This window comes from Halyomorpha halys, unplaced genomic scaffold (genome assembly GCF_000696795.3).
Source record: "Halyomorpha halys isolate HHAL.00 unplaced genomic scaffold, Hhal_1.1 Scaffold710.1, whole genome shotgun sequence".
Lineage (NCBI taxonomy): Eukaryota > Metazoa > Arthropoda > Insecta > Hemiptera > Pentatomidae > Halyomorpha > Halyomorpha halys.
The window spans coordinates 642,112-658,207 of NW_027104776.1; the positions used below are offsets into that span (position 1 = coordinate 642,112).

Below are 16,096 nucleotides of genomic sequence, written 5' to 3' on the forward strand. Positions count from 1 at the left end.
TGAACAGAAAATAAGAAAATAAGTTGCTGTTCAACTTATTTATTTGGACAGCCCTGATGAAGCCCTGCAAAGTGGGGCGAAACGTTGGAAAATAAATAGTTGTAAACTATTTTTGTTTCACTATTGACCGCAACCCTGACCATTTCCCTATATATAAAATATATATTTTATAATGTATACAAATAGGAGGAATGAATGAAATAATGAGGTTCTTAGCAAAGTATTTTATTTTAGATTTTATATTTATTTAGGATTTTCCACTCAAGCAGCGGGTTTCCTTCACCTAAATTTTGTACAGCTTCCTTCCAGAGCCCCTCCTCCCGTTCAAGGCCCACCACTCTCTTAGGCAGTGTCCTTATTAAGGATTCTTCTATTTTTTTGTCCCAGGTTTTCTTAGGTAAACCTCGACCTATTCTACTATTAATTGTCCAAATAGGTACCTCCCTTGGTAATCGTCCTTCAACCATTTTTTTTCTAAATGTCCATACCACTTCAGGCGTTTTTCCTCAATCTTATCTAGAATGGTTTTCAACTTCCATCTCATTCCTTACTTTATCCTTTCTTTATATTCCTTCTGCTCATCGCCAGTAATCCATTTCTGTAACCAGAAGATCTATCCATTGATCATCTTTCATGGTCCAGGTCAGGGTAATTGTAGTATGTGACGTTAATTATATTTATAAAATATGAAGTAATTGCTTTTATATAATAGTAAAAAATATTTACTTCATAAACAAAATAGTTTTTTATGTAAAGTATAGTAATTGTCTGTTTTAAAAATATATTTTGGAAATGGAAAAAAAACATCAGTAGCAATGTTATAAAGCAATATAATGTATTAAAAATGAATGAAAGTTTACTCTTGCTAACATAATTACAAACTTTTGATGCAATAAAATAAAAACTAACTGAATACTAATGCATTACAATTACCTGATATAACCGAATTAACATAGATGTCTCCTCCTAGATTGGCCAAATTCAGGACAAGACCAAAATAAATTATTACAGCACAGAAACATGCAACATAAAGGAGAGATGTTAATCGCCTCATGTAGCTTGTTCGAAACAAATCCATTACGCTCACATTTGGAGGCTCCTCACCATTAATAGCTATGTCCTGTAATGACATAAAAGACAATAGTCATTAGTCATATAAGTATTATAATGAAAAACAAGAATTAATGTTTTTATTATACGATATAAATCTATATATAAATATAAATCTGAATACTGCTAATTGTCATTTTTTTTTTTTGGAACAAACTAAACTTTCTTTCAGTTCGACTAACTTCCCAATTCACACAATCTTGTTTTAATGATTTCTGGCCCATAACTAATAAAACAACTTGTTCTCATGATTAAGAAATTGTATAATGGTGTTTTCTACCATGTTAGCGAAATAAAATAGAATATCACTATAGGATTATATAATCAGCAAAAAAGGATTTTCGAAACTTTAAAGGTGTGCCTGAAAATATCTGAACCAATCCTCAATAAAGTTTTCACTAAATTAAAACCTAGAATGAAGGGAGCACCCAGCACATATTTTCAAAATTTAAAATTAACAGTAGTTACTAAAGTTCTTTACTTCAAGTTTTTGAAGCCTTCAATTTTATGATATTTTAGAAAATAAATCAGTTGATTGCTATAATCGAAAATAAATCATCTTAAATCTATCAAGCAATATGAATCAGATACTTTCATCTTATTACTAAATGACCCTTAGAATAATCAAATTAAACTGAGGTATCAGGCATCAAATTTATTCCTTTCTTTATTTCTCTACAATTAATAGCTTAACTTTTAAACAAAAAATGCTACCTGATTGATTATTTTGTCAAAATTATCTGGTAATTGCTTGCCATTGAAGTTAGCTGCTTTCTTTAAGATGGTAATCGCCTGTTCATTTTCACGCATAGCCAATAACCATCTTGGTGATTCCGGAAACACCCTGTTACAAAATTTAAGCTGAATATTGATATTATGTATTGTAGTAATTAGTAAACTTTATTCAGTGTGTTTGACTTTATTGAACTCGAAGTTGATTTTTAAAAAAAATTATTAACAACTAATAAATTGAGTAATATCATTATAAAATATAGTAACAGTAATGTAGAAAAAAAAAAGTTTTATTGTTTTAAATATTGAAATTTCTTACTTTATTTATAATAAGTTAGTAAATAATTCATTATGTAAGAATAATTTATGGCTAGCTCAATTTAATATAAAGTGAAAGAGATATATTCTTTTGACACTTCAGAGATTTGGTGTTTATTATATTAAATGTTAATATCAATTTGATTATTATTATTATAATAACTTATAGTATCTTGGGATCATTGTAGTAGATACTATTGCAAGAAATATTCAAGGATTCAAACTTAATCATTTAAGGTTAAATAAAAATTCTGAGTCGAATTCAACATCAATCTAAAAAAAAAACTATGCAATCCGATCATTAAATTGGCTGAATACATTTCAATATTCACGCTAAAATAATTTTGATACCATTGAAATGTGTTTTATGGCGTCATTTTTTCTTAAGATAAAAGGAATGAGCTAGACGTTAATATGAATATTAAAAAAATAAATAAATAAGGAATGTATGGAACATGAATAACAATTATAAGGGATACAGTTTAGTTTCCAGAACGATCTAGACAACTATCAAACAAAAATGGTAATAATGCAATTGACCAATAATCTCAAAAGGGAAGTTCGTTAAGGTAAAAAATCAAATCAAAACAAAAAAAAGGACGTACCACCAAAGAGGTAGGAATGCCAAGGAGGGCAAGGTGATAGCTAATTGAAGCTGCCGCCAATCTCTAATCATGTACGCAAGCCCAGAAATGATTATGTAGGCCACAGGAACTGGTAGCCCATAGGATACACCTGAAATTGTAAGCCATTTTCCACCAACCAGTTCCATACCTGTAAATGTCTAGTTAGATGAATATTAAAAAAAAAAAAAATACAAAAATATATATAATTTTAGGGAAATCTACTTACATAAAACAAATCCAGAGAAAACGACACTGACACAGAAGAATCCTAGAAGAGTTCGCAAAGCAAGGTAGAGTGGAAACCAAGGGGCATAAGCAATAGCCATTCCTATCAAGATCTGAGCAAGCAATGACACCATCAATGTTTGCTTCCTACCAAATCTAGAATAAGATAAATACATGATGTGAATATAATAAAAATAAAAAGATAAATGTAAACAAGGGTCACTCCAAACGGAGAGTGTGCGTGTACTCATTTATTATTAGTAACAATAAACTATTATTATTAATGTTTTAATTGGATCACAGGTACCGTACTTCTGCTGGCTTCTTTCTATCATAACTGTTGAAATCCTAAAGATAACAACCACCACCGAATCCTTTTTAGTTAGGGTCGGGCACAAATAAGTGACAGATCCATAACCTACAACAATGGTATGCCAATTTTCTCATCGCGAATTATTGAGTATGCGCCCACTATACTTCTCGATGTTAGCAAGAATGATAATAAAATTCACTTCTCTGATATACTTTCAAAATAATAAAAATATAAAATAATGAAATAGTTAATATGTTCATTACAGCATTGAATGGGGCATTAATTTGTTATGTTTATATATATTATACATTAATATGTTGATATAAAGATTAGCCTGGCTTTGGTACATAAATCGTTACAAAAATATATTTTATTATAAAAAAAATAATCCTTAACTTTGTTGCTCATGATTGGCCATTAAATGAATACAGAGCTTCCCATTTTTCCATAAGGAACCTCTACACGGTCAGTTGGAATGACAATGACCCATCTGCCAAAGATGGGCGTTCAGACCTCATAGGCATCATACTGATGGAAATTTTTAAATCGGACCATTCAAAATTTAAAGTGGATAAGGTACAGAAAAAATTTGGGAGCCTGTGAGTGTTTCCTTCATATAATGTGATTCACTTCATTTTCTCGTGAAAATGTCACAAGAATGTGCAAGAAAGCTTTCTGTTCCTTGTGAATCGAAAGAAGCATTGCATAAAGTCCTTACTATTCGATTTTTCATATACAAGTAAGCATCAGTCGAGTAGGTAATGTTGGGGCCTTCATGATTCAAATCAGTTTAGTTTTTGATCGTTGACTGTCATTCCGACACTGTAGTGGTCCCTTTAGTGAGAAAGTAATATAGTATAATATTAAGTAATATAGTATATCAATACCAGATCATTAATATACACATAATGATATGAAATTCAACTCAAAATAGTCACCTGTCAGAAATGAGACCACTGACGAAACCTCCAACAGCTACTCCCACTAAGAACAACAGCTCAGCCAATTGACGCAGGTAGGATCTATCGCAAACCAGGTTCCACTTTGAAATCGTACAGATAAATATTAGCAATACAGCTCTGAAATGATATTAAAATACTTTATCTAAAATTTGTTTGATGTTTTGTAAAGATTGAGAATAGAGGTAAGTTTTCTGTTTGTAATTTGCAATAAAAAAGTCATTTTTAATTTATGTATAATCTTGTGCATGTATATGACCCATTACATTTTAAATCAATATATTTTGGGATAAATAAATTAATTATGCTAAATAATAACCTCGGTGATAATGGTGGTGCCGAACTGAGAATATTCGAAATCCCATGATTCGCAAGGCACGGTACCGTTGTCCTGCATCAGGCTGAGATCACTGAACGATAATGAGTAGTCTAAGTTCCTTATCCTGCAGATGTCCCTGATACCATTCTGGAAACAGGTAAGAAAACAGGTTATAATAGTACATCATTTCATAAATAAGTTACGTTTGCCTTCAGAATGAGAGAATATCACGTTCCTTAAGTTTGAAATTAGAAACGCTAACTTCATAAATGGTCCAAAATATAATTAATTGAGAAATATACTAGTATTATCCCTCCCTCGATGAATCTCGTTCATTTCATTTCAATACTCGAATAGCTAGTGATTTATGACAAAATATCCTTTTTCACTAACATACCTACCGATGAGAATACTTGGCTGAGGTTTTGCCATTGCCCGTCATCAAAGCGACTGCCCAGTGGCTTGGAGCAACTTGCTTCAGGCTCTGCCGCCAAGAAGGTTGGTGCGTACAGGTGAAATGTGCATGGCAAGTTGACCATTGACAGTAAGAAGGTCATCAGGAGTTGCCACCTCCCGAATTCCCCGATGCATTCAATCAAAGGGTCTCGTCTTGTCTCTTTGTCACTTGAATCCTCCGTCATGGCTCAATATCTAAACAAGAAAGGGTTTTTAAAAATACAATATATTAATGAACTATATGATCATAAGATATAACAGTAACTAGTGAATAAACTACTCATTGAAAGCACTCCTATAGCTGTACGATTATAAACAGAGCCTGGACCAAATCCTTTTTTAGAAGCTTCGGAGAATCATCGGAAATCGACTAGGAAACAACAGCAGTTATTCAATGGTAGAACGAATGTGTCATGAGCAAACGTGGAGAGAACACTGTTAGTATTGGAAAGTGAAATGGAATAGATGGGACTTAACAACTAACCTTGAGGAACACCAGCAAATTAAGAAATTTATGATTAAACACTGTTATACATTTATTGATGAATCTGTTTTGTTTTGTCAAATTGATCAGCTTCATTTATAAAATATTCATTACTAATATAATGAAAGAAAAACAATACGTGCTCAACAATAGTCTTTTGCAATTTAAATCTGCAGTCAAGGATCTTTAATAATTGTCCATCTAATTATTTAAAAATATAGAGTAAAAACTGCCAATTACAACTTGTATTAACATTTTTAGAAATATATATATTTTGTAATGGAAATCAAATTATATCTTCTGTACTACCTTCATTGAGAAAAACGTAATATTTGACCTGAAAATATTCTGAAGATAATGGAAGTTTAATCACACGTCCTAAGTATAAATGAAAAGTTATAAAAATCATTTCATAAATTATTATTTTTTTTCCTAAATCTTTAACGTACATAAATACGTAATTTATATTATATAATAAACAAATTACTAGTTACTGCATTTTTCTTAGCAACATTTCCAATTATTTTTCAAAATAGAAATTTTAAAAGTGTGACAGCAATTTTTTCACTTAATTTTCATTAACTTACTAATTCATAATTCTGTCTGTTTTGATCCATAGGCCAGTAACCATTGACGGTTCAAAATGTTTATCTTCACCTATATCTAGACTCGAACATAAGTTGGATGTCCACATGTTACATTAAGTATATAAACAAGTTATTTTTTTTGTGATTTTTATATTTAAATTGATCATAAAAATCTAAATACGCATCAGAAATGATGGTGTTATTTACTTTTGCGGTAGCCCGTCTTAACCGGTACGCTGTAATCATTATTTCCCAGCGAACCTTTTGTTTTTTGTATTATTTCTTTCTACTGTACTTTTTTCTTGTTTGTTTCAAGATTCTCCGGATGAAAGATTCAAGGGCAACCAGTATTTTATTTTGAATATTTTATCGAATTCGGGATGCTGGCAGTTCCGCCAATGTGGTTCTTTCAGTAGTATAAAAATTATTGAGGTGAATTAACAATTTATTTTTATTTTTATAGCCTGTAGACTACCGTTTAGAAGTAATAAAGAAATAAAGTAACTGATTGAAGGAATTTTAAAACAAATAACATTAAGGAACCTGATTGGATAGACTTCAGGTTGATTGGCTGATGAAACAGAGTTATTAAAAAAAATAAAATAATAATTGCTTTTATGGTTTTATGAATATTTTCGTAAAACAAATATTACATGGTTCTAACGTCTCTATCTTTAAGATGGGTGCCACAAAAAAAAAAGTTAATGTGAATAAATTATTAGTCCGCAAATCTAGAGTTATTAAAAAAAAACAACATAATTCTACATTATTCACAGTGGGTATATTTCCCTGTACTAACTTTCCAAATGAGCATTTCCATTGATAGATTGACTAACTCAAATTTTAACAGTTTTTGGTAAAGTACTTTTAATAATATTTATTGTAGCAAAAGTATGACAGAAATGTAACAGTTTAATTTAATTCTGGCTTTGAATCATTCATTTAATGCTAAATTGTTATATAGCCGATGTTAGAAATAATTCATGATAACTGTCAACTGAATAGTTAAAAAAAATGTTGGTTATGTTAAATTAAAAAACAATATTTTATCATAATGCTGACAAGTAAACACATTTTTAAAATTTATAACTGTATTTACATAAAACCATATTAAGGAAATTAGATGGAATATAAAAATGGAGTGATACAAGCATTGCAGGATTTCGTTTAGAGGGAGCATATATGTGTATGTATAAATATGTAATATATATAAAATAAATTGATACTATAAAACACATTATAAAACTATAAAATATTTAATAATGTTTAACTCTGTAGAAGTAGTAGTTTTTATGATATTTAACAAAATAAACTCACAGAATGTTAATTTCTAGTTGTTCGTATAAAATGTTGGATTTTTGAAAAAACATATCTCTAGGTCCATAAGACGCACATATGTCTGCCAACACTCAAAATAGAGGAAATTTAACTTACTATGAAGTAGTTTATGACATTTATCTTCGTAGGTGTAATAGTTTTTATGATATTCGCATATGAATATAAACTTGGCAAATGAAAATTTGTCCGAACAACAATAAATCAATTTATTATAGCACATTTCATGAAAACTACAATTCCTACGAAAATAAACGTCATAAACTACTTCATAGCTCATTAAACTAGCTTTAATTTGAGTGCTGATAGACATCTGCACGTCAAATGGTTTTTGAGATATAGATATTTCAAAATAAATTCACTAACTACTGATCTTTCAATACGTCCTAAACAATACTTTTATGAAATATTGCTTTTTAAAAAGCTGTATCTCGAGAACAATTAAACGTAAATAGCTCCATTAGGACTTATAGTTTAGAAAATTTACTCTACTTTAAATGATGTTCTCTTAGATTTTCTATTGTTGTTGGAAGTTTTAAAGATATACAGCTCCGAATGAAAAATAAATTATTTTTAAGGTTTTGAAACAGCCGCCATTTTTTATTCCCCCTACCTATACTTGGCAGACTCATCAATTTTGACTAGTAATTATACATAGTTTTCATTAAAGTAATCAAAAATTGGGGTGAGGTAACTGCCTGTTTTTCTTCCCGGCTCTTGTACTAGATGGACTATTGAGTTTTAAAGGAAGGAAACAAATATCTTCAGCCATAACCATCCGTTAGGGTATGCCATCATTGAAAAAAAAAGCAATAATTTTTAAAGAGGTAATTAAAAAAGTTGTTCAAGGCATTGATGTTACATTAGTATAACGCTAACCATCGTTAAGGCAGAAAAAGATAATTAGCAGCACGTCTATATCAATCAAACGTCAAAAGGAGCGAGTTAAACCAGGAAAATATTTATCTTTCGTGTTTCGTGGAAGAATTAAGGAAGTATTTCTTGTGGTACATCAAGAGGAACCTACTATTATGATTCAAAATATTCAACAAGCCAATCCATCCTGAATGATGTGAAATGTGAAGATTTCGAAACCAACTATTAATAATTTTTTTGAAAGGTATATATTAACAAAGTATCAATTCTAAAAATAATAACAGAAAAAATGTCTGTTATGAAGTAACGATAGTCAACATTACATTTTTTTTATCAAATTGTTATTTTAAAAAAATATGAAAAAGAGAAAATAAGAGGGGGGGAGGAGGAGAAAAAGGAAAAAAACAAAAAGATACAAGAACCAAAAAATCATGTTCTTATGTTGTATGTTACTAATGTTTATAATTATTATTGTATACCTGGCTAGGCTTACTTATCGTAAGATTAAAATTTATTAAATAAATCAAATGGTATCCTCGTTTAGTCTCAACACTATTATATCAATAGTCCAACGTTTTGGCCAAATCGGCCATCTTCAAGGACAATCTAAACATTTAACAGCTTATCATACATTCATTTGTAACAATTATAACAACATTATTACTAATAATATAACATACCTTCAAATATAAATTCTCACCTCACATCAAAAATTTAAAAATGTTTTTCAGGCTATTCTGCCCAGGTCATTAATTATAAATCAAAATCACCCAATGAAAAAGTCAATTATTAAAGAGACATATTTATTATTAGTAACCTTATGTTTAGTTACCTATTTTTTCAAAACTTCATTATTATTTAACATTTTTAATTTTCGATTAATCAACACTATCACTATCATATAAACAAACTATTTATAACCTTCCAAGCACTCAGGTCAGGCTTGTTGTTAATTTAATTCAAATTTCATTTTGATTTCAATTTTGTTTTGTCAATATTTATTTTTTCTAGTTTGTCTTGCTAGGCTTTCGTTTATTTCATCATTATTTTCTATTCTTGATCTTCCTTTCACTTCCCATTCCGAAATTACCTTGGGTACTAGTTTTAAACATGATCCGACTTAAATTTCCTTCTACACACCATTCAACAGTAGGACCACAAATTCTTCTGGATAAGAAATGTGCTAAGATAAAATTTGCATATTTCTAAAACAATAAATTTAATTTGTTCGTGTTTCCCGTTTTATGTATATTAAGCAATGTCAAGTTTTTTCTCCACTAAGCTTGAGAAATTATTCAGGGAGAATTATATAAAAGTTAATTAAAAATTGAATAAAATATTTTCATTAATCTTAGTTAATAATTATTTTTTTAAAAATCTTTTGGTTTAGAAACCATTCTAAAAGTCAGTAAAATTGAGATTTATAAGATTAATTTTGAATTGAAAATTAAAATGTTTTAGGGTTAATTATATTCTAATTCTTTAAAAAATAACAATTAATTTGTAGCTTTTATAAGAAATTAATATTTAGTGACAAGATTATATATGTATAGCTAATGAGTGGGGTTAAATTCTATTTAATTTTAATAATTATAATATTAAATAAATATTAATAATTGTTCCATAATAACAATATGCCTAATGTGCTTAAAGTTAGTCCCTCAAAGATAGCTTTTCAAACGATATTCAAGGAAGTTGGTTTTTGATTAGTAGTAAAATTTAGAACTTTTATTAAAATTAATTTAATGAAATTTTAATCCACAATTCATTAATATCTTAATTAACTTTTGAAAGAAAAACTATTATTAATTTTCAGTCCCTGCTCACGAAACAAAAGTTGATTTTCACCAGAGGAATACATGCGTTGAATTAAGAATGCATACGTAGTTTTATGTATGATTGGATAGGAGTAAAATTTGCCAAGGTGAGAATTGAATCCACCCGTGTCTGAAACAGATCAACGCTTCAGAACTGATTTAATTGTTTAAAATGTCTATAATTATTGATAATTCAACAATTTCGTCAATAATGAAACGTAGATTTAGGTACATGTAAATAATATAAAACCTCATCTTTGTAAAAATATCAGTCGATCACATTTATATGCAAGCTGAGGATATATGTGCCAAGAAATGAAAAACTGGTAAGATGGTTGTCATATTTGTAGTAAGAAATGCAACATGGAGGAATAATTAATTAATTATTAGTTTTTAAAATAAAGTTTTGCTAATCAACCAGTTTTGTCAAAGAAACTTTTCACTTGAATAGATCGGAATCAAACGAGTGATAAAGTATCTCTGAAATAAAATGCTGGGAACAATCAGCAATAGCTGATAATATCGTATCTACCTTGTCTGTATCAGGAAGGTCCAGGGCTGATGGCTATCTTGATATCATCCATTACACGGCCACTTTTATTGTTCTGTTAGTTTCACTAATGGATTAAGTAAACTACTCTTAAGATGAGGAAGGTTAACGATAATTAAACCCTAACAATTAGAACAATGGCAAGTTAAACTCAATATAGTTAACCTCTTGTGTTTATTTCTGTTTACCGAAGTTGTAGGCAATACAAAATCTTTTTATTTGATAGCATTTTGCCGTGTATATTTTTATTTAACATTTCAAATACACAAATCAAACAAAAAGAATTATATATGTTTATATATATATATATATATACATATATAAAGAATTTTAAATTAAAATAAATACAAAGTGAAAACATAAGAAAATGTCCAGTACAACCAACATAGAGAAAAACAAATATACATAAATTCCTACAGTTAGAAAACTTTAAAAGGTCGAAAATGATTAAAATGATAATAAAAAATATTAATTATTTTTTTAAGAATCAACTATTTTTAATATCTAATTTGACTCATAATACTCAGGGATTTCGCTGTGTGTTACCCCCTCCTCCATCCCTATAATTTAAAGATCTAAAAAAAGTTGAAAATTTTGAGAATATGAATCATATATATTGAACTGCTAAAATTGTGATTTGACGTTTAACTCGAAGCCTTCCTAAAATAAAAAACAAATACCTACATCTCTGAGGTTAAAAATTAACATTTTACAGATATATTGTTGTTTCAATAAAAAAAATTATTGCTTGCCAAGTGCTAACATTCGTAAAAGGTAAGAGGAAAGTTCAATTCCAAAAGAGTCAGGAAAATTTAAATAATTTATACTAAAAAAGAGTTGGGAAAATTTAATATTTTAAGCTTTATACATAGTGAGGTCTTCAGACAATTTAATAATTATTTCATTTAATTAAAATAACAATTCAACAATCACGCTTCGAGTTTTTTCTCCCATTAAAGTTGTAATCTGATATTCAACAATTTTTTGGAAAATTTATTTATTTGTAAACAACACTTCCTATTTAGCAGGGCTTAATCAAGACTGAATGGGAACAAAACAGGAACCTTTTAAAATATAATAAGATTATAAGAATATAAATAAAAAGTTTAATGAAAGATGATATATATAAAAAATGAATACAAAAAAAGGAAATAGAAATATATTCTTTTTGTTTTATGTATCATTTTTTTTACAACTTTTTAGGCACATTGTTATAGTTTTATCATATTTTACGATACTCGTAACTGGTTCACATTTAACCCTTGAAGCTTTTCAAACGTTGGTAACTAACAAATAGTATCCCGTATCTTGTCTGCCACACGGACTAACTTCCAACTAGAAAATTAAAATAACATTTAAGAAATCCGGTCAAAATTGTTAGGAAATTTTAAATTTTACCTTGTCTAATTCCTCTACAAATTGTTCCGTTAATTTTCACCTGGTTTATTTCACCAATTTTTTTTTTTTTTTTTTTCTTTGTCGTCTTCATCACAATTAACATGTTACTCTTAGTATAGTATGAATAAAATCGTTCATTGGTCCATTTTAAAATGAATATTAATTTAAATATTTTAATCTTCAATGTTATTAAAAAAATATTGATAAGGTTTAATCCTATCGTTCATGAAGATATTTTATACCTATAAAAATAATAATATTAATGAAGATATGAGATAAAATAAAATTCTTAATCACTTAAAAGATAAGTGATAGGTTTAATTTCAATATTTTATATTCAAATACTACCATAATTATAATAGACCTTGAAAATAAACTTTGCCACAATACATTATCCAATGTTTATTTCCTACTGCACATATTCAGGCAAAAATATCAAAGCCAACTTTGAGTCAACTTGAATTTTATATGTTTAATTTTTTTTCTTATCGGCTTGTTAGGACTTTCAGATCACAAAGTGCTTGTCCATTCACTATATTTTAAAAGTTAAATAATTAGGGTATTCATGATCTTCAATTTAACCGTTTTAAACGGGAAAAGTCATGTTAAATTGAGAAATATTTCCTTCTTTTAGCATGTTAAGATATAACATGGTTGAGAGTCTGTTAATGGATCTGCTAAATGGAGATTGACGTCACGCAACAGACCAGCTGAGCCCGTCCCCGTTTTGTTTGTTGTGTTAGGTTACTTGCTTGTAGTTTGTGTTAGTATTGTTTTGGATGTTTTTATGCCTAATAAAGCAATGGATGACAATAATAATAATGTAATGACAGTTATCAATTACCTCATCTTGATTCTCTTGACTCTCACAAGTTAGAAGATCAACAAGGTAGACAAACTTTCACACAACTTCACCTTTTCACTTAATTTAGGCATATTATAATAAATTACTTTAATCAAAACTTAAAATCAAACAATAACATGAAGTTTTGGAAGGAAATGTAATAAAACAAACTGCTCAGAAAATCCGCTAGGAGCTCTTATATAAAGTCATGACTTTAAATAGGGCTCACAATCCAATGCTTATAATATTTAACATAGTAAAACATTTAACACAATATCATTAATACTCCTAATATAAGCACGAAGCTCAATGCTGAAGAAAATAAATTCAACATCAAATGTGTTTTTTAAGTTGCTCTTCCTATATCTGTAATATATTTCGAATTTTCTTTTTAGGAAGTCTGGTAAGTGAATTACAATAAATTTTTTGAGGTTGAAAACTTCCAATTTGAATATATTTTATTTTAAATAATCATGATTATTTAAAATAAAATGTATTCGAATTGGAAATTTTTAACCTCAAGAAATTTATTGTAATTATAATATATTTCATACTTAACTAACAACTTAGCTGAATAGAACATATAAATTCCCAAGACTTTTATAGATTATTCGTTAATTATTAAAACAATATAATACTACCATGCAATTGAAGTTAGTTCTTCATAATGGATAATAACTATTACTATTTTTGTTTTCTATATTTTGTAGGAGACTTCAATCATCTTTCAAAATATTGTATACATAACTTCCCATAAAATGTTTATTTTTAGAATTATACGCAAATAAAGAAAAAAAAATGCTTAACCTTTTTTTTTTTTTTTTTTTTTTGGTATTTATTCGATACAGAAAAAGTTAAGAAGACTTTATTTACTAAGAGCATATTTACTATTTACTAAAAAAAACTTTCAGAAAATCATTTGAGCCGTTTAGCCGTATAGCGCTTAGTGTCCCAGTTTGTTGTACAGCCAATGAAGGATAAATCCCTTCAAAAAGATAAAAATAGCAACAAGTCTGCCCTCACGGTCAAGATATGATATTTTATTATTTATTTTAAGGCTTTGGATTATTGATATATTTAATTACAATATATTTAAAAGGGGAGGGTAAAATAAAACTACATATACCGAATTAAATAGTACAAGAACCGGGAAGAAAAAAAGTCAGTTATCTCACCCCAATTTTTGATTACTTTAATGAAAACGATGTATAATTATTAGTCAAAACTGATGAGTCTGCCAAGTATAGACAGGGGGAATAAAAAATGGAGGCTGTTTCAAAACCTTAAAAAAACATTAATTTTTCAATCGGAGCTCTATATCTTAAAAACTACCAACAACACTAGAAAATCTAAAAGAACATTATTTAAAGGAGAATAAATTTGCTGAAATATTAGCCCTAATAGAGCTGTTTACATCCAATAGTTCTCGAGATATAGCTGTTTAAAGAGCAACATTTCATAAGAATGTTGTATGGGACGTACTAAGAGATTAATAGTTAGTTAATTTATTTTGAGAAATCTATATCTCAGGAACGATGTGAAGTAGAGATGTCTATTAGCAATCAAATTAAAGCTAGTTTAATTTACTACAACGTAGCTTATGACCTTTACCTTCATAGGAGTTGTAATTTTCATGATAATTGCTAAAATAAGTTATAAATAAAGGAAATTTAACTTACTATAATGTATTTTATGACACTTATCTTCGTAGGGGTAACAGTTTTTATGATATTCGCATATAAATATAAATTTGGCAAATGCAAATTTGTCCGAACAACTATAAATCAATTTATTATAGCACATTTCATAAAAACTACAACTCCTACGAAAATAAACGTCATAAGCTACTTCATAGCTCATTAAACTAGCTTTAATTTGAGTTCTAATAGACATAGTTTTTGAGATATAGATATTTCAAAATAAATTCACTAACTACTGATCTTTCAGTACGTTTTATACATTTTTATGAAATGTTCCTTTTTAAATAGCTATATCTCGAGAACTATTGAACGTAAATAGCTCTATTAGGGCTTACAATTTAGCATATTTACTCTACTTTTAATGATGCTCTCTTAGATTTTCTATTGTTGTTGATAGTTGTAAAAATATAGAGCTCCGAATAAAAAATTAATTATTTTTAAGGTTTTGAGACAGCCGCCATTTTTTATTACCCCAACCTATACTTGGCAGACTTATCAATTTTGACTAGTAATTATACATAGTTTTCAATTAATTAATAAAAAATTGGAGTGAAATATCTGCCTTTTTTCTCCTCTTGGGCTCTTGTACTATAAAGTACTGACGTTCCGTAAGAATTCCTATTTCTTCTGGTAAATTATAAGCGTCAACTGATTATAGTTAAATTAAATTAAAATAGAAGTTTCGAAAATGAATTATTTTAGTAGTTCTAATTATTGCAAGCAATTGTGAGACAGAGTACCCATTATTTAGTCTGTCAGTATTTTCACTGAGCCCACCAGCCAAGGGTTGGTTACTCTGGAGTCGTATATTATTTAAATTTTTTATTCGGAGCTCTATACTTTACAACTACCAACAACAATAGAAAATCTAAGAGAGCATCATTTAAAGTAGAGTAAATATGCTAAAATGTAAGCTCTAATAGGCCTGATTACGTCCAATAGTTCTCGAGATATAGCTATTTAAAAATCAACATTTCATAAAAATGTTGTTTAGGACGTACTGAAAGATCAGTAGTTAGTGAATTTATTTTGAAGTATCTATATCTCAAAAACTATTTGACGTACAGATGTCTATTAGAACTCAAATTAAAGCTAGTTTAATGACCTATGAAGTAGTTTATGACGTTTATTTTCGTAGGAGTAGTAGTTTTTATGAAATGTGCTATAATAAATTGATTTATAGTTGTTCGGACAAATTTTCATTTGCCAAATTTATATTCATAATATCATAAAAACTATTATCCCTACGAAGATAAGTGTCATAAACTACTTTATAGTAAGTTAAATTTCCTTTATTTATAACTTATTTTAGCAATTATCATGAAAATTACTACTCCTATGAAGGTAAATGTCATAAGCCACGTTGTAGTAAATTAAACTAGCTTTAATTTGATTGCTAATAGACATCTCTACTTCACATAGCTCCTGAGATATAGATTTCTCAAAA

General features: G+C 28.5%; 1 protein-coding gene across 2 annotated transcripts in view; it reads right to left on the reverse strand.

The window, feature by feature from the left end:
* The window catches only part of LOC106685562 (organic cation transporter protein), a 31,212-nt gene that overhangs the window by 6,516 nt on the left and 8,600 nt on the right, over window positions 1-16,096 (reverse strand). For both annotated transcript variants that reach the window (XR_010842807.1, XM_014428316.3), the window contains exons 2-8: window positions 5,004-5,253; window positions 4,603-4,749; window positions 4,263-4,366; window positions 3,013-3,167; window positions 2,766-2,934; window positions 1,825-1,954; window positions 934-1,120 (exon numbers count right to left, since the gene is read on the reverse strand). Coding sequence is in view for 1 of the 2 variants with exons in the window: in XM_014428316.3 (XP_014283802.1) it covers window positions 934-1,120; window positions 1,825-1,954; window positions 2,766-2,934; window positions 3,013-3,167; window positions 4,263-4,366; window positions 4,603-4,749; window positions 5,004-5,243 (1,132 nt within the window). In the remaining variant the exon portion in view is untranslated. The remainder of the gene's footprint in view (window positions 1-933; window positions 1,121-1,824; window positions 1,955-2,765; window positions 2,935-3,012; window positions 3,168-4,262; window positions 4,367-4,602; window positions 4,750-5,003; window positions 5,254-16,096) is intronic.